Genomic DNA, 20,259 nt, shown 5'->3' with positions numbered 1-20,259 from the left:
TCAAGTAAAGGACATTGTTATCAAAACTAAAAGAACCAAAATGGTCTTGGATAGGACACATAGCTCGAAGCAGACGGACTAAGAAAATAACAGAATGGTACCCAAGAGGAGCTAGAAGAAAACCTGGAAGACAACGACAGAGATAGACAGATGAAATTCATGAGTTTGTGAGTAGTAAATGGATGGCCATTGCACAAAACAGAAGGAACTGGAAAGTAGCTGGAGAGGCCTTCGTTCTGCTGTGGATTGAAAATGGCTGATGATGAAGTTACACAGTGAGCTCTTATTTTAATACTATTTTACTTCTTAATTTACTTTAATTTCTTATGTCCTACAACATACACTGCATTGGGGCTACCCTGTTCATATTTTGTGGAAATTCTACTGCTTTTACCCTATTTGCTCTTACTTATATTTATTTTTAAAATTCCTATTCTTCCACAAGTAGGGACAAGTATAGAAACAGTTTTTGGTACATGATCTGGTATAGTTCCATGAAGAAATACCTGATTATGTATCAATATTTATTTTTAGCTAACATCAGATTTTAATTTTATAATTTTTCTCCCCCCACCTCTTTCCTGGACTTATAATCAAAGTATCCCACCCTTATCTGATGATTGCTATTACTCCATATATTAATCTAATCATTTTTGCTTTACAGTTCCCTTCTCTCTAATTGGCTATCCAATTCAGCCTATAATTTCATTTAATTCATTATATATATCTTTCTTCTTCAAGAGGAGTGTTTCCATTAAGAATGGGTTTCCTCAGCCTACAAGTTATTTCTTGTTAGGAATTTTTTCCCGCCATAAAGTGCGGTCCAAGGTGTCTTGGTCGGTTAAGCCTCGGGCTGTCATGCACTCCCGTACTCCATCCATCCATGTCCTCCTAGGTCTTCCTCTTCTCCTTCTTCCAGGATAGCCTTTGGATATCTGTTTTCTTGCATCCGTTTTACATGTCCATACCATGTTAGACACTTTTCTTTGACGGTGTCAATAATAGTCTTTTTCACTTCCATTTTTTCCCTTATGTCTTCATTCCGTTTTCTGTCTCTTCTAGAAGTTCCTGCTGAGCGTCTCCAAAAATCCATTTCTGTGGAGAGCAATTTGTTTTCCGCTCGCCTATTCAATGTCCAGGTTTCTGCTCCATACAATAGAAGACTTTGTACAATCGTTTGAAATATAAGTTTCTTTGTTTTATTTAGGATATTTTTGCTCCACAGAACAGAATTTAACATGCCGATAGCCTTTCTGCCATCTGTAATTCTCTTATTGATCTCTGCTTGGGATGATTCATTACTTTGTAAGATTGATCCCAAATATTTCGACTTGTTTGATTTTAAAACCTGCAATATTTAGAACGTGTCCTGGCCCTGAAGACAACATTTCAGTCTTGCTAAAATTGATTTTTAGACCCCATTGTTTATATTCCTCAAACAATTGACGACATGCATACTTTGCATCTTCTAAGTCTTGTGCTATCAACAACTGTTCATCTGCAAAAAGTAAATTGTGAATATAGGTGTTATTAATCGGCAATCCCATTTTATTACATTTTTTTGACCAGGATCTTAGGCAGATGTCGATATAAATTTTGAAAAGTGTTGGTGACATGCAACAACCTTGTAATAAGCCTTTTGAAGTGTGGAATTCAGGTGACACAGCTGATCCCACTTTAATTCTGCATCTATTATTCCTGTAAATTGCCTCAATGTTAATCAGTTGTCCATCAATATTTGCCTCTTTCAGTGCTTCCCATAAGTTTTCTTGGAACACTGTCATATGCCTTTTCAAGGTCAATGAAAATCAAAGATTTTTTTCCCTTTTGATTGGCATTTTTCAATGATCTGTCGTACTGTTGAGATATGATCTATACATGACCTCCCAGCTGAAAAACCACTTTGTTCTTCTGACACCTCGATTCAGGCTTCTAAATGGTTCCTGATCCATTTTCCAAGGATCTTTAACAGCGGGTTCAGGACACATATTCCTCTGTAATTTGAACAGCTTTTCTGATCGCCCTTCTTATAAATTGATGTAATATATCCTGTTATTTCTTTTGGTATTTCTTCTCCTCTCAGTATACTATTTAACAGTTTTTGTATCAGAACAGCCACTCCTCTTCCTCCATATTTCAGAAGTTCCATGTAAACTCCTCCAGGTCCAGGTGATTTCCCATTCATTATATATCATTTAGGATAATCGCATTCTTTCTCTCTCAGATATAATTTATATCTCTATCATTGCACTTTTTAATAGATTGAACAGTGAACACAATAATAAAGGACAAAGAATATGAGAAGCGGCGAAGGGATTGGCACCAATGAAGTCGTCAACTATAATAACCAAGAATACGAAATACATGTTTTTACAGTATAATAACATGAGTTTTTTCTTCCTTTTATGTTTTCTTTTGCCACTCCAGCTACTTCACCACTGTCTCCAGATAAAGTTTTTAATTGTTATGGTATATAACTATTTTTCTTCATTTTCCTGAGGATATGTGGTTTTTAATTTTGGCATATCAGGGATATAGTAGCAATATTTTATTAGTATTTCCCGAGTTATGTAAAATTCAACTTATGCAAGGAGTCCTGGAACGCATCTCTTATATACGTCAGGAACTTATTGTATGTGTAAATATATATATATATATATATATATATATATATATAAATATAAAATAAGCAAAGTAAGCTTTTTTACACTTATGTCACTCTATACATTAAGCATACTGTTAATAATTGTAAACAGGTTTCAAATCTTAGTTCTTACCTTAGCAAGCTTAACTAGTGGTTCTACTTCAGCCATTAACTCCTTCAAGTAGACATTTTCTTGTTTGAGTACCTCCACTTGATTATATAGCTATGTAAAAATAAATCAAAAAATTACTTATTCAAATTACTCTTTTTCATGTTATTTAAAAGAATTTGAGTGAATAAATATTCACATTCTTACAATAAAGTACATTTATAGCATTAGAGGGAGAAGGCCACATGGCTTATATTCAACATTATTTTTGTTACTTGCCATTACTCACATTTAACTGTTTTCAACTGGTATTTTACATTATTATACTTTTAATAGTATTCCCATTATAGGTGTATGATAAAATAGGCAAAACAGAGTGCACAAAAACACTGTTTTGACTGTTTTATCATGCAACTATATGGTGAAAATAGATGCAAATTATAGATGCACATTGAAGAATAGAGTACCCATAGAAATTTCTGTAATAAAGGATGCAGTATAAACTGAACATCTGTATGACAGAGAGTAGAAGGATTTATAAATGCTAAGAGTTTTAGAAAAGTTTTTGGAACACCACCTCAGATGTGGGTACAATAATTCCATGGTAGGATAAATCTGATTTTTGTTATAAGTTGTCTAGGGGCAAAGCAATGACAAGAGCATAAGTTTTTAATGCAAAAAAAGAAAAAAAAAAAGCAACAAATATTTGTAATGCCAAGGAATATTAGAATATATGTCATCTTATCTAGAAGCATAAATGTTGTCAAGAATGAGCATAACAGCAAGCTTTTTTTTAAAAAAGAAAAAAAAAGAAAAAGAAACAGCATGGGAACTTCAACATTAGTTTCGAAGCTGGAAATAGAGCCAATCACATGTAATGAACAGATCACATTCATATGATTTGCTTGCTTGGAAGACTTGCATCATACATGATCAAAAGCCTTAAAAATGCCAAGAGCACCTGCTTCAGCTTTTCAGAATTTTTCTGGAATATGTCCTAGTAATATTTTGACTTATGTAAGTAACATAAGTGAAAATATTACTAGCGGATCAACACCTACAGAACCTACAAAGGAAATTAAGCAAATGGAAAGTTTCCACTGGAAAATAGTGTAAGAGTTTGTGATTGACAGATTTCTCAATTACCTCAGTGTAACAGGATGATAACTGGAGGGTACAGATTTGTCACCTTTTTTAGTAATTGGCTGGATACGGATAAATCTTCAAGCAGAAGTAAAAAAACAGCAGTGGAATAAGAACATGTAAAAAGGCAACAAAACACAGATATTAACTCTGGAACAAAGGTTTTAAGAACAAGAGGAGAAATGCCATGAAGACCTGGAGAAACCTTGGCATTAAGATTGTTCGGGGTTCTTCTAATGTCTTTCTGTTAGAAAACTAGGCAGGTGCAGGAGGCAACTAAACCCTGATGCAAGAGTTAGAGGAAAAGTAAGATGTTAAAAAAAGGGCTTTGTCTTTAGCTGAGGACACAATAGAGTCATTAGGATATAACAGAAGTAGAATTATGGATGAAAAAAAGTTGTAGCCAACAGCTTTAACAAGAGACCTGAGGACTCCACCGTTCAGACAAGATACCAGTTTCCTACTCTTAGTTTTACAAGACAGAGTAGGCGAGCCTGCACAATAAGAAAACCAACACCATCTCAGAATGTGAATATTAAAATCACCAAGGAAAATTACTTCACTGTTACGAAAGTTTGAGTTGGAGAACACTAATATAAAAAAAAAAAAAAAAAGGAGTCAAAGTACTAAGTATTTGGAAAGCTGGACAAATGATAGAGAGAATAAATCTGAGAGACTGGAGCAGACAGATTTTAAGCTAAAAGACCTCAAAAACAAATTCCAGATTAGGAAGTTTCTAGCAAGGAATATCAAGGCAGACAAATAATCAAGTATAAAACCTTTAAAGTGAAAGGAATTATAGTGCATTCTGTCAGAAAGAGTAAACAAAATCATAAAACATTGAAATCTTTTCAAAAAAAAAATTTTTTTTTTTTTTTTTTACTTTATGTACAGGAATAATTATGGTGTTAATTAGCACAATATATTTGGAAGATAATCTAATCAAAATTGGCAACTATTCTGCCTAGAGCAAGCATCAGAAGTGATTCTGATGATTTCTTCTTTTAGTTTATCAACTGCGTTGTCAGAAAATCCCATAAAAAGTAACTACAGGGGCTAAGGTAGTAAATGGCTTTGGTGGCCAACCTATCCATAATCAAAGCATCCAGTGAAGTAATTCAAGGTAACACAATTGCCTGTTAAGAGCATCCAAAACCGCATTCACAGTATGTGACCAAAGCTCCATCCTGTCAGAAGAACAGCTCCTCAAATTGAACACCCATGCCTTGGAGAAATGAGCACATCTTTTTCAAGGACCTCCTCATTGTATACAGATGTTGTTATATCAGTGGGAAAAGGGGAATAGCAAATCCTATGGTTGAAACAGTGCATTTTTGTAAATGTGCCTCCATTAATGCATTGTGATTTCCTGTAGCCTGTATTTGAATATCCTGTTTGTCAATGTAATCCATGGAGGTAAAAATCAGCCTCTTCAAGTAAACCTGATATTTCAAATATAATTCTGCAGACTTTCCTCGCAAAAATCTCAGAAATGGAAAACAAAAAATTAACTACAACAAATTTGATGTATATGCATAAAATCCTTTGAATTTTGACAGGAATGGTGCAGATCTTTTGTAAGGATTCTGTTAATTGATGTTTTTAACAAAACTAATTGCTGCAGTAGATGTTTTGCAGAAATGGAAGGACCTCACATAACTAATTCATTTGCAAAAAAGAAAAATTTTCTAGCATGTTTTTCTAGACAAGGTGACATGCACACTAGAAAATGTGTTTTCTAGTGTATGTCACCTAGTCAAATACCAATTCAGGAAATTGTCACTGGTAGCAGAACGTTTCAAAGTCTGTGTTAATGAACAACAAAATCATTATTGTAAATTAAGTGCATCAAAAAATACAGGGTGGTCCATAAGGAAGGAAGGAAACCATTTAGAATAACTGCAGACATAAATGTACACAAGTTATTGAAAAATTATTTATGGTTTTTTTTTTTTTTTTTAATTGTTTCAGAAACATAGGAATAATATCATGAGCCTTACAATGAAGGAAAGAATTAAAATTGTAAAGTGGCATGCAAAATAAAATGCTGCAGAAGTTGCATGTCAGTTCATGAAGTTTTTGGACATAAGCTAAAGATCATAAAGCATACTGTGAAGAAGTTTAATGAAGTGGGAACAGTGCACAATTGTTCAAAACCTGGTAGAAAGATATCTGCCAATTTGGAACTTGTAAGTGAAGATATCAGAAGTTGGAAACAATCTTAAAGAAAGCAAAGTATGGAACTTAAATACAAATTTTATCATACTACATTGTTACAAAGTTTTAATGGACAACTCGGACAGTAGTTTGGAATTTGCCAAACAGTTTTTGGCCTGATAAAGCCACATTTAAACTATATGGAACTGTTAACTGCCACAAATGTGTTTATTACTTTCTTAACCCCATTTATCATTTAACAACAATTTAAATGCCACTGGCTCCTGACTATCTGGGCTGGAATTTGGGCAAGAGCTGTTTTTGAACCAACCTTTCTTTCTTTGAGGGAAAATTGACAGAAAGCTACCTAAGACTCTTAAAAAACAAAATTAATGCATTCCAAAATCAATTTCAACATTGCTTTTTTATGCAGAATGGAGCACCAGCTGACAATGCAAAAACTGTCTGTAAATTCTTAAACAAAAAGTTCAAGTCGATGCATCATGCACTGATCAGCAGTGTTCTCTACTGAATGGCCACTGCACTCCAGAGATTTAATACCCAATGATTATTTTTTTGTAAGGCATCTTCTTAAAGGATAAAGTATTTAGTAATAAGTACTTCTGTCAGTCCATGCACCAATGAATTCAAACTAATCTGAAGGTAAAGGTGGGGGGGATTCCTATGGACCTACTTGCTATTAGGTAGGTGTACCTAATAAATTGGCCATTCAGATGTGTATATATATATGTAAAATTAATCAGAAAATTTTCTTGTCACAAGCAAGTTTATTCAGTTAGCTTGCCCAGGGTCTAACTTAAGGAATTTGGGCATCCCAGGCAAATGTTTTTTTGGGCCCCTGTAAAAATCTTTATTATGAAACGCCCTCCCTACTTTAATAGTAAAAAAACAGGGCATAGGGGCCCTCAGAAAATTAGAATTACACAATCAATATAAAAATTGTAAAGCAAATAAATCTGCATATATTTCTAAGGAAATATATACAAATCTGATCATATCAGCAGCACGCACATTTTGACTAGAAGCTACATTACAATTTGAAAGTATATTTTATTTGCAAATTTTATAAGGAACATGAGCACTCGTGCTCATTGTTAAGCTACTGGATATCACCAATTTTGGCTGTCCATTGTCATTTATAGGCCCTAGGCACATGGCTAGTTTGTCTAGGCCTAAGATAGGCCCTGAGCTTACCTATTCATGATATTTAGATGTAGATGCAGTAAAAATTTGGGGAGGAATGTGCCATTTGACCTAATGAAATTTTACAATATCCATATCCAGCAGCAAGATAAACACAGCTTCATAATGTAGCACTGCCGTGGCTGTGGCAATGACAGCTACTGGCATTTCCTGCAGAGCAAACAATCATTACAGCTGTGACAGTCTTTTCCTGCAGCAGTGTTACTTGAGATGATAAAGTAAACAAAATCATGGGTTTCAGATTTCTTGTGGCAGTGAAAACCTAAACTTTGCTGAAAGTGATTAAAATTATGAGGTAACTATATGTATCATATAGTTACCAAAAACCTTAAGTTTTTCAAAGAACCAAATTCTGTGATTATTACTGTTGAACATAATTTAAAGTGCTGATAATGTGCTAACAACTAGAAAATAAAATCAGCAATATATCAGCAAATATCTACATCAGCAATATTACAAGCATCTGAAGAATGCTGTATGAAAATCAGTACAACTTCAAAAAAAATAACCTGCCATTTAAACATTGTCTTAATACTGAAAAACAAAACACCTCATAAGAGATAATGAACAAAGAATTAGTCTTTTGTGGTGCTTAGGGCATATTATTATTAATAGCCATATGCAAGGAAGTCCGAGACTTATGCTGCACCAGGCAAAAAAAAAAAACTTCTGAGACAGACAGAGAGAGAGAGAGAGAGAGAAGTAGAAGGGAATAACCATGAAAGAAAAGAATGATGATATCCAGCTCAGGATCCTAGGTGTGCCAAGCCCATATTCATCAGATGTGAGCCCCTGGGGGTAATATAATAGATTGAACACTTGTATCTTGCTGTGAATGAAGAAGCAAGGGTTTCTACCACAAAAGGCAAAGTGCAGAAAAATGAGTGTGGTAAAAAGGATAGCATTTTGCAGGTCTAAAGAACATCCTGTTAAAAAAGTAGCAAAATTTTTTGATGTATTCAAAAAGGGCAGTAATTGCAGTTTAAGAAATGATGCAAGTAAAAATTAACACTATATCAGTGGCAGAATTGTGGTCAAAAGTCTGTGCTAAATGATCACGATTAGTGATAAATGCTGCATCTACTAAATGAAAAATAATTTTGAACGTCAAGAAAAGCGGTAAAACAGTTAAAGGAGGTCCTCAGCATCTGATTTCTGTGAAAACACAGCAAAGAGAATTGCATAAGTTGTATATGTGGAGCAGGGTCTCAAAGAAGACTAAGGTTAACAGCTGCACATAAAAAAAAAGCTCAGCTAATATATATTAAAAAGCATAAAATCTGTATCCTGAAAGAGGCCTCTAAGATGGGGAAAATACATGTCTAGGAATAAATAAACTCATATGCCGACCATTAAATAAAATTTTTACTGTAACTGAAGTTTATACAAATAATATAAAAAAACAAATTATTTACAATAAACTGATGGTTGTATATTAAGGAATGCTAAAAACCAAAATAAATTACTATAAAATATGCTAAAATATAAAAGTTAAAAGTGCTAAAAAACCTGAAGCTTTCAAGAGCATCAGCTCCCTTTCCTCAACAGTAGTAAGACTTCTTGCAACATCTCTTTATATATAGCAGACTCACAGTACGTCCACACGTGGTATTTCTCCATGTGATTCTATCGGCACTTGGACAGAACCGGAAATGGCTCGGGTACGTGGCAAACAAAAATCGTTCATCCGACCTTAATACAATCGCTTCGAAAATAGGATGAATACGCATACCTCTGTCTCTTTTCATAGTATTCTTACTGGATGAGCCTATCCGTAAACCCTCAAGCCATTTATGCTCCCAGTATCCATGTGCACAATCCATAATGATGGCATCCTCCGGGGAGATTTGATGCTGCTTTTCCCAAAAATGTTCGGCCACAGCATTTGAGTCAGCGGTTCTTATAGCATTTAAATGTTCCCCCAGACGATCCCTGAGCCGTCATTTTGTTTCCCCCACATAACACTCCCCACAATCCGCGCATTCTATTCTGTAAACAACTCCACTACTGAGATCTTTCAGTATACGGTCTTTAACCTGGGACACCGCTATGCACAGCCTCAGCCCAGGAAGCTGCACACAACGTGTCTTATAACCCCGTAAAATTCTCGCTAGATACTCAAAAGGCCCGGGTAGTAGGGAGAATGTATGCGGTGGCTACTGGGACGAATGGCTCCCTACATTCAGACACTCCTCTGCTATATCTATCCAGGATCCTCTGGGGGTATCCGCACTTTCTAAGTTCTGCTGTGACACGATTAATTTCTTTTTCTTTATCCTCAGAAGCGGTACAGTGTGATCCTGCTCTGTCAAATAAAGCTTTTACCACACTATTCTTATATTGTCCAGCTTGTGCTGAATTGTAGTGGGTGTATTGGCCTCTACACATGGGATTTTTAAAAACTGACGTCTTAAGTCTAGAACCCACCCTAGAGACCAATACATCCAAAAATGACAGGGTACCGTCCATTTCCACCTCTGAGGTAAATTGAATAAACTGGGAGAAGCTGACAAACGGCATCATCCTCCCCCCCCCCCTTCTGGACCAGGGCAAAGGTATCGTCAACATATCTTTTCCAATTTCTAATAGGAAACGAATACCCACTAAAAACCCTGCTGCTTTCCAACTCCTCCATGGTCAAGTTGGCCCCAGTGGCACTAATGGGTGAACCCATGGCCGTACCGTGAACCTGCTTGTACATAGTTCCTTGAAATAACATGGTAGTACTAGCCAGACATAATTCTACACTGGCACAAATATCTTCAACAACAAGCAGTGATCTATTACCAAGTGAGACATCCCTGGTCAATGCCATTTTTATACAATATATTGCATGATTAATAGGGATACATGTCAATAAACTTTATTCACATGTATTCCTATTAATCATAAAATATATTGTATAAAAATGGCATTGACCAGGGATGTCTCACTTGGTAATAGATCACTGCTTGGTGTTGAAGATATTTGTGCCAGTGTAGAATTATGTGTTAAATATCTTCAACAACAAGCAGTGATCTATTACCAAGTGAGACATCCCTGGTCAATGCCATTTTTATACAATATATTGCATGATTAATAGAGATACATGTCAATAAACTTTATTCACATGTATTCCTATTAATCATAAAATATATTGTATAAAAATGGCATTGACCAGGGATGTCTCACTTGGTAATAGATCACTGCTTGGTGTTGAAGATATTTGTGCCAGTGTAGAATTATGTCTGGCTAGTACTACCATGTTATTTCAAGGAACTATGTACAAGCAGGTTCACGGTACGGCCATGGGTTCACCCATTAATGCCACCGGAGCCAACTTGGCCATGGAAGAGTTGGAAAGCAGGGTTTTTAGTGGGTATTCGTTTCCTATTAGAAATTGGAAAAGATATGTTGACGATACCTTTGTCCTGGTCCAGAAGGGGAGGGAGGATGATGCCGTTTGCTGGCTTAACAGCTTCTCCCAGTTTATTCAATTTACCTCAGAGGTGGAAACGGACAGTACCCTGTCATTTTTGGATGTATTGGTCTCTAGGGTGGGTTCTAGACTTAAGACGTAAGTTTTTTAAAAAACCCATGTGTAGAGGCCAATACACCCACTACAATTCAGCACAAGCTGGAAAATACAAGAATAGTATAGTAAAAGCTTTATTTGACAGAGCAGGATCACACTGTACTACTTCTGAGGATAAAGAAAAAGAAATTAATTGTGTCACAGCAGAACTTAGAAAGTGCAGATACCCCCAGAGGATCCTGGATAGATATAGCAGAGGAGTGTCTGAATGTAGGGAGCCATTCGTCCCGGTAGCCACCGCAATATATCCCCTACTATCCAGGCCTTACTGAGTATCTAGCGAGAATTTTACGGGATTATAAGACATGCTGTATGCAGCTTCCTGGGCGGAGGCTGTGCACAGCGGTGTCCCAGGTTAAAGACTGTATACCGAAAGATCTCAGTAGTGGAGTTGTTTACAGAATAGAATGCGCGGATTGTGGGGGAAACAAAATGATGGCTCAGGGATCATCTGGGGGAACATTTAAATACTATAAGAACCGCTGACTATAATGCTGTGGCCGAACATTTTTGGGAAAAGCAGCATCAAATCTCCCCAGAGGATGCTATCATTATGGATTGTGCACATGGATACTGGGAGCGTAAATGGCTCGGGGATTTACGGATCGGCTCATCCAGTAAGAATATTATGAATAGAGACAGAGGTATGCATATTCATCCTATTTTCGAAGCAATTGTATTAAGGTCGGATGAACGATTTTGTTTGCCACGTACCCGAGCCATTTCCGGTTCTGCCCATGTGCCAATAGAACCACGTGGAGAAATACCACGTGTGGACGTTCCGTAAGCCTGCTATATAAAGAGATGTTGCAAGAAGTCTTATTACTGTTGAGGAAGGGAGCTGATGCTCTCAAAAGCTTCAGGTTTTTTAGCACTTTTAACTTTTATATTTTAGCATATTTTATAGTAAATGATTTGATTTTATTTTAGCTTTTAGCATTCCTAATATACAACCATCAGTTTAGTGTAAATAATTTGTTTTTTGATATTATTTGTATAAACTTCAGTTACAGTAAAAATTTTATTTAATGGTCGGCGTATATTTATTCCTAGGCATAAAATCTGGACTGTTAATGACTGAAAAGCTGTGATGTGGTCTATGAATCCAAATTTTACTTATACTCTAATGATGCCAGGCACTGGGTTCACGGGAGAAGCAATGAGGAAATTTCATTCAGACCATTGCAAGGAATTGTATAAGCTGGTGGTAGGTCAGTGATGCTTTGAGGATATTTTAGCTATTACAAAGTGAGTCCCCTACTTGAAATACCAATCAGGATGAATCAGGCTGGCTATACAAATATTCTGGATGATCAAGTTGTGCCTTCTACTGAACATTTGAGGCATTCTCAAGGTTCTGATATCCCTGTGGCTCACAGGCCTCTGTTTTAAACTAGCGTTAGGCACATGAAGGAATCTAAGGGAATTTAAATTGGCCAACCAAGACATCAGATTTAAATCCTATAGACAATATATGGGACTATCTTGAATGCAAAGTGAAAACACAACAACAGCATTCACAAAATCTGAATCAATTACAAGATCAGATGTTTTCATAATATCCTAATATTGATATAATCTTTAACAGAAAAATTAAAAAGTTGCAAGGACAACAGAAAGAGACATCAAGAAAATCTGAAAAAATATAATCCACAAAATTGTTGTCAGACGTGGGAACATGCTAAGTATTTCACAAGAAATAAAGATAAAAATACTTACTTACATGTGGTTGCCTTCTAGGCCACTATATCATTAACTACTGACATATTACTTCAATTCACACTACTTGTAAAAGAGTGAGTAAATCTATTGGTTATTCTGAGATAGTTCATGTATAACTGAATAATTTGAAAATTAACTTACAAACTCATTTTCATTCAATGCCTCTTCTAAAGCCATTCTCCTCTGTTCTGCTACTTCTTTCCAGTATTCAGGTGGAATGTCTTCTACAAAATAAAAATAACTATTTGTGCATAAAATAAATATGTTATTGTTAATACATATACAGTATTTATAGAATTCAGTTTTAGTATCCACTACAGAAGTTGGATCAGAAAGGATGTTGGATTAGAGAGAATCAGCATACTGTTGTCCATCATAACCTCAAAAGATAATTTTTCATACTATATGCTAAGGGCCACAAGGAGTCAACATACTGCCTGTAAACTACACATTTTATGGCAAGTTTTCTTGTGTTTCAGATTAAAAAACCAGGGTTTCTAGTAGAAAAAACTGTGTAATATGTCTAACATTGACTAAATTTGCCACAATGTGAAAAATGGCAATAAAAGTTTCTCTCTTCCTCATGGGAAGTGAAATGCAGTCTTTACAACACCCTGTGAAAAAAAAACAATGTTCTAATCACAAGGACTGGAAAAAGTTATAACTTTACTCTGAAACTTGGAAATGCCTCTGGTCACTTCAGGCCCCCATTAAGCAAAGTGGCAGTATTGTAATGGGTGATAATCATTACCACCTAGCATTGCTTAGTACCACAGACACTCAACAATTTCTCTGTGGGATGCGGATGCCAAACTTTGGTTCTTGAATGTTTGTTGACACCAATAAGTAATCTTCCAAATTACAGCAATACCTCGCTTAGCACAGCTTCAAATACACTGGCTTCACTATAACACTGTTTTCAATTAAGTTTAAGTCTGTGAAAAGGCCTTTGGTATCAGGTTCCATAATAATCATAAAATTTATTGCTGTATGAATATAATGTTCCATCGCCCCAAAAGCTCCTGTTTGTTTATGTGTTTGTATCTTAACTTATAATAAATTTATTAGTTTTCAGAGGAAGCAATAAATTTTTGACTAAATTTAAGTCGAAAATTTACACTAATAGCCTAGACACGTACACTATATAATTATATGCTGCATTGTCATAGCCTAGGTAAGCGTACATATATGCTGCGGGGACAACTCTATTCTCTCGCATGCGCATGTGCCAATAGCTCTCCTCAGGCAGTCAGCAGCAATGTGCAAGTGTTCAGTGTTCCATCCTGACGAGACAAGGTGATAGCTTTTCAAACTTTATTTCACAACTTATTTTTTACCCCTTTAAATATGAACCAATGAGTCAAAAAAGGAAAAGTGATGAAAGCGGTGGAGCTACTAAACGTAAATGGCTTACACCAGAGGAAAAAAAATATATTGATATCATCAAGTGCCACGAAAGTGGTGCATGGTATGCTAAAATAGTGCAGGAAAATGGAATGAATGAAGCATCAGTGTGAACGATTATTTGAAAGAAGGATCAGGTTAAAGAGCAGGGAATTTCTACAACATTTTACATGATGAAAGTGATAACTAAGCAAAGAAGTTCACTATTGAGTAATATGGAACATCTTTTATTAATATGGAGAGAAGATTGTAATAAAAAGAGAATTCCTTTGAGTCAAAACATCATTCAAGCGAAAGCCATGAGCCTTTTTAATACACTCAAGGAAAAGAAGAAAATGAAGAGGAGACTAAAGAAATATTTACAGCCAGTTGTGGCTGGTTTTTCTGATTTAAAAACGCGTTGGGCTTCACAATGTTCCTATCTCAGGTGAAAGTGCAAACAAAGTGCTGCTGCAAGATTTCCCGGTGAATTGAAAGACATCATTGAAGAAGGTGGCTACAAGGACGAACAAATTTTCAAGAGAATTGTTTACAGAATGGTTCACAAATTATTTTTGTCCAACGGTTGAACGTTACTACAAAGATGAAGGGATGGAGTTCAAAATTTTGATGCTTTTAGACAATGCACCAGGCCATCCACCTGAAATTTCTGATCTCAATATAAATATATGCTTTCTTCACCTAACACAATGTCTCTCTTACAACCCATGGATCAAGGCATAATTGCCACATTCAAGGCATATTATCTGCAGCAAACTTTTTCCCAAGCAACTGAAGCTTCAACAGGAGTGGGATCATCATCTTTACAAACATTTTGGAAAAATTATAACATCAGGAATGCGATTGAAAATACATCTGCATCTTGGCTAGAAATCACTACCAACACAACATACGTTCTGTTTGGCAGCATATTTTGCCCCGTTTGGCTGGTTTTTGTTTGGTTTCACCGGTTTTGAACTGCAAGTTCAGACAACTACCAAAGACATTATGAAGATCAGAAAAGACTTCGGGTTCAAAACTTTCGACACTACCAATGTGATGATTGCACTGACTCACATGCAAATGACTTAGATGATGAAACTCTCAGTGAAATTGATGAGCAAACTGTATATGATAATGAGGAAAACAAGTGGATGACACTGAAGTTGCAACAAAAGATTTGGTTGGTTTTTTTTTTTTTTAAGGAGCATTAGCTACTAAGGCCATATTGCTCCAGGGATATGTGGTGGTCACAGGCTCGAACCCGGTCTAATCAAGAAGCATGTACTACGCACTGCTGCTCCTGCCCACCTGGCTATAGAGGCACCTGCAACAAAAGAACTTTCAACAGAAGAATTGGAGTAAGCTTTGCAGGGGAGGGTTGACATGGCTTGCGAGGCAATTATGAATGGAGATCTGAACGTTGAACGTAGCATCAAGATATGGCAAATTTTACAAGATGGGATTCGATGCTACAAAGACTTGTATGCTGAAAAAAAGAAGAACTTCACCAGACTTCATTATTGAAATACCTAAATAAACATTAAAGCTTTTTTCTCATCTCTCATTATGTTACATTTTGTTAATAAAATTTTTCCAATATTTTTTATTTCAAATCCTTTTAATTGGTATCAAGCGCAAATTGTTTATAGATTTATTATAATTTGTTTAGAGACCGTTTCTCTGGGACACATTCAATTAAAACCCATTATAATTATACCTCAATCAGCAAGGCTTCACATAACACAGAACAGTTTCGGTACCAATTATCAGTGCTATGCGGGGTATTGCTGTATTACCAAATTTCAGCAACTCCACAAGGTTGCACCTTTTTAAAACCAAATGTACAAAGCTGGATTCATTTTGACATTTATGTACGTTACATATATTCTAAAGAAATACACAATACTATAATGTGCAGTTTTTTGTGTGTATGTGTGTTTTGTTTCTGTACAATTAGTGTTGCTAACTATGGTGTTTTTTTTTTTTTTTTTTTTAATGATCTGGAAATGATGTTATGCTAAATGCACGAGAAGACACCAACTCTGTGTATCAGTTTCTTGAAAAACTAGCTTACTGCAGAACTAAAGCTAATGATACATTTCACTAACAAGCATATAAATATTAAATTCAACTCCAGCTATGTTTTAGGATTCTTTCCAAATCATACCAAGACTCGGGGGAGGTCCCCACGGATTGGAGATGTGCGAATGTATCCCCAATTCGCAAAGGGGGATCAAAGGGTGACACGAGTAATTACAGACCAGTTAGTTTAACTTCTGTTCCAGGTAAAATAATGGAGTCACTGGTTAAAGATGCATTGCAGGATCATCTAGACAAGACTGCAGCAATAATTCAGACACAGCATGGGTTTGTTAAGGGAAAGTCTTGTCTGACAAATTTGATAGGATATTATGATGTGGTTACAAAGGAACTGGATGCAAAAAATAATTTTGATATCATATATTTCGATTTCAGGAAAGCTTTTGACACTGTTGCACATGGAAGACTATTGTACAAACTTGAGCAGAATGGTATTAAGGGTAAGTTGCTACAATGGATAAAAGGATGGTTGAGTGGGAGAAGACAGAGGGTGGTAATTAATGGGTGCTGCTCTTCGTGGAGTCCACAGGGTTCGGTGTTGGGTCCTCTGTGGTTTTGTATATTTATCAATGATATTGATGAAGGTATATCAGGCTTAGTGTCAAAGTTTGCAGATGATACAAAGGTTGGCAGGGTTGTTAATGACAGTAATGGCAGTGTTCTACTGCAACAGGATCTAGATAATTTGGGCAGATGGGCTAAGAAGTGGCAACTGAAGTTTAACCTTGACAAATGCAAAGTACTGTATATGGGTAGAAGTAACCCCCAGAGAAACGTACCAACTGTGTGGTACTACACTTAAAGTGGTAGAAAATGAAAAAGACCTGGGAGTAATTGTGCAGTCAGATATGAAGTTTTCTGAACAATGCAGACAGGCGGCCAGGGCAGGTCATGGGGTTTTGTCAATAATATATAGGAATATTGCTAGCAGGGAAAAGGAGGTGATTGTCCCTCTGTATAAGGCAATGGTCAGGCCACGCCTTAAGTACTGCGTACAGGTCTGGAGGCCTCATTTTAGGAAGGATGTAGATTTGCTTGAGCGTGTACAGAGAAGGGCAACAAGATTGGTGAGGGGAATGAAGGGATCCTCTTACCAAGAGAGGCTTAAGTTCTGCAAATTGCAGTGGCTGGAGACTAGGCACCTGCGTGGTGATCTGATTGAGGTGTATAAGGCCTTGAATGGGTCGAGCACGCTGAATTCTGATGGGATCCTTCCACTTGTTCAGATTACAAACCCAAGGGGTCATAAATTCAAATTAAGAAAAGACAGATGTAGAATAGATGTGCGGAAATTTGCCTTTAGCCAGCGGCTGGTTAATTGCTGGAACAAACTTCCATCTGTTATTGTGGAAGTTGATAGGCTAAATAAATTTAAGGAGGAACTGGACAGACATTTAAAGGGAATGGTGTTTTTTTTTTTGGCTGATGCTGCATAAGCTCATACACTTGCTTTCTTGCATCACATGCCACTATTACTACTACTATTAAACACTTAAAAATTAAAACACAAAGAAGGCCCTCTTTGGGGGGGTTGGGAGTAAGGTATGTACAAAATTCTTGACAACAAATACCAAATGGGGAATTAATCTTGAAAAGTCAACCAAGACTGTATCTCTATTGTCAGTTCAAAGTCTGACAGGAGTAATGCAAATTTTAAGGAAATAAAAATCTGAGTATGTATAAAGTTCGGAAGTACAGACTGTCCCAGACATACGGAAGAGATATGTTCCAGGACTTCTTACACAAGTCAATTTTTATATAACTCAGGAATGACCAATAAAATATTACCATAAAATCCCTGATATTCCAAAAACCACATAATATCCCCAGAAGAATGAAAAAAAAAAAAAAAAAAAAATAGTTATATACCATAACAATTAAAAGCTTTATCTGGGGACAACAGTAAAGTAGCCGGAGTGGCACATAAGAAAAGAAAACATAAAAGGAAGAAAAAATGCATGCTATTGTATTGTAAAAACTGATATGTATTTCATATGCCGTGTAGGCTTTATAAAAGCTACTAAAGGAATCAAAATCAAAGTGTACATATTTAAGAAAATTGATCTAAACCACACAATGAATCAAAGTCTATACACTTCAGATGATGAACTGAAGGTAACTTAAAACGAATCTGAAGCATTAAGAAGACATTAATCACAGGGTGTCGTAGGCTGATTAGAGGTCAGGGAGGTAGTACACGATATGAACTCATTGATGTTCATCTATTTCATATGCTTTTTTTTCCTTCATAAATTTCACGATAAGCTGATAAGCAATCTTAAACTTTTCTTTCTATTTTCAAGAAAAGTTCAGTGTTTTCATCCATTTCATCAAACATTGAGAGACTCTCCTGAATTTTATGAATCGCTTCTAACATTTCCTTTAACTGCTTCTTGGGTTGCTCCGTTTCCTCAACGGATTCAACTCTCTCCCTTGCTCCTCAACTCTTTGCATGTTCAACTGGACTAGGTCTTCTGTTGTTAAATCTTTACCTTTTTCATCCACAAGCTCATCTACATCTTCGTCCTCCAGGACCAGCAGCAATTCCTGGGCTAAGTTTACAATTTATTTGGTTAACAGAAGACATCAGCTCATCTTTGTTGAAGTCTTTGTTGTTAAACTCAGAATGTTTTATTTTTTTCTAAACTGCTCATACAAGTTGTCACATCATTCCAGGCTCTTGAAATGATGCATATTCCACCATGGATGTTAAATATATTCCGAAATTGCTGTAGATCTATCTTCCCCTGCTCTGTTGCATTTACAGCCTCAGAAAATGTTGTCCGTATGTAATAAGCTTTGAATGCCTGGATCATTGTCTCTCCCTGGTCCATTGGTTGAATCGAAGTTGCTGTATTTGGAGGAAAGTATACCACCTTGACACTGTCGTGAAGATCATCTAGATATTTTGGATGACCAGCAGTGTTGTCAAGGAGCATTAATATCTTAAAAGACACTGACATTTGTAAGCAATATTTTTCAACTTCAGGGACAAACACATTTAGAAACCATTCTTTAAACATGGTTATTGTCACCCAGGCCTTTGAGTTAGCCCTGAAGTGTTCAGGAAGTGATTTCTTGTCAATGCCCTGAAGAGCCCATTGGTTTAAGTGATAAACTACTAAAGGTTTAAGTTTCCACCTAAGAGCATTACCCTATCTTTGGTAGCTTTAAACCCAGATATCAACTTTTCTTCAATATAAATAAGTCCTACTAAGCATTTTTTCCAAGAAAGGCTAGTCTCATCCACATTAAATATTTGTTGCGGCAAATAACCACCACTTCTTATCTCATCCTATTTGTCCTTGAACTTTTTGGCAGCCTCACCATCTATGCTTGCTGCTTCACCACTTATGGGAATGCCGACCGGGCTAGCTGGATGGGTAAAGCGTCTGCCTGGCAACCCAAAGGTCGCGGGTTCGAATCCCACCTCGGGCTTGGATCAAAGTACTGCAAAAAACCTTGGGAGGTGCACTATGGCCACAGAAAGCCGATGCGCCAATAACTACAAAAAAAAAAAAAAACTTATGGGAATGTTATGATATCCACTTCTCTTTCAGAGTCAAACAAACCAACCATGACTAGCAACAAAGGTGGTTTCAGTATCATCGCTCTTCTTCTTAAGATCCTCAAAAATGGCATGAACCTTTGCTTTGATGAGGTGGAGATTTAAGGGGATGTGTTTTTCGATCTGGTCTTCCATCTACACAATAAGTAACTTTCTCATCTTGCTTATTAGTCCCATTCTAGCCTTGGTTATTATAGTTGACTTCATTGGTGCCAATCCCATCACCGCTTCATGTATTGTCTTTGTCCTTTATTGTGTTCACTGTTGACACTGAAAAATCTAAATTCTGCACAATACTTGTTAATGTTTGACAATTTTCATACACCTTTATTATTTTAATTTTCCGATCCAAATCAAATGCTTTCCCTTTCTTGGTAGATTTACTAGTACCACTCTCAATATTTTCTTAGGCAGTACCGTGATAATGATAAAAATGAAATTTTCTGTAAAGAACTTCACAGGACAAAGTTACAAGAGATGCTGTCAAACCTTACAACATGCGAATGAAGTGCGCACTATGCAATGATAGTTTGACACAAAGTCGGTGGAAAATGGTGGGACAATGTGAATTTCAATTTCACCACAACAATCCGACATGTGTAACAAATATTACATACAAAATGCAAACAAAA

At 36.3% G+C, this 20,259-nt stretch overlaps 1 protein-coding gene across 1 annotated transcript in view; it reads right to left on the bottom strand.

Annotated features, from left to right (window-relative positions):
* Positions 1-20,259, bottom strand: part of geminin (geminin DNA replication inhibitor) — a 72,330-nt gene that overhangs the window by 8,942 nt on the left and 43,129 nt on the right. Inside the window, exons 4-5 of the mRNA XM_090373550.1 lie at positions 12,715-12,797; positions 2,778-2,867 (exon numbers count right to left, since the gene is read on the bottom strand). Coding sequence (XP_090229676.1) covers positions 2,778-2,867; positions 12,715-12,797 — 173 coding nt within the window. The remainder of the gene's footprint in view (positions 1-2,777; positions 2,868-12,714; positions 12,798-20,259) is intronic.

The sequence above is a fragment of the Mastigoproctus giganteus genome, chromosome 5 (assembly GCF_048544385.1).
Source record: "Mastigoproctus giganteus isolate SK-2022 chromosome 5, ASM4854438v1, whole genome shotgun sequence".
NCBI lineage: Eukaryota > Metazoa > Arthropoda > Arachnida > Uropygi > Thelyphonidae > Mastigoproctus > Mastigoproctus giganteus.
Note: the sequence above shows the minus strand (reverse complement) of the source record. Positions and strands in the feature narration are given on the sequence as shown.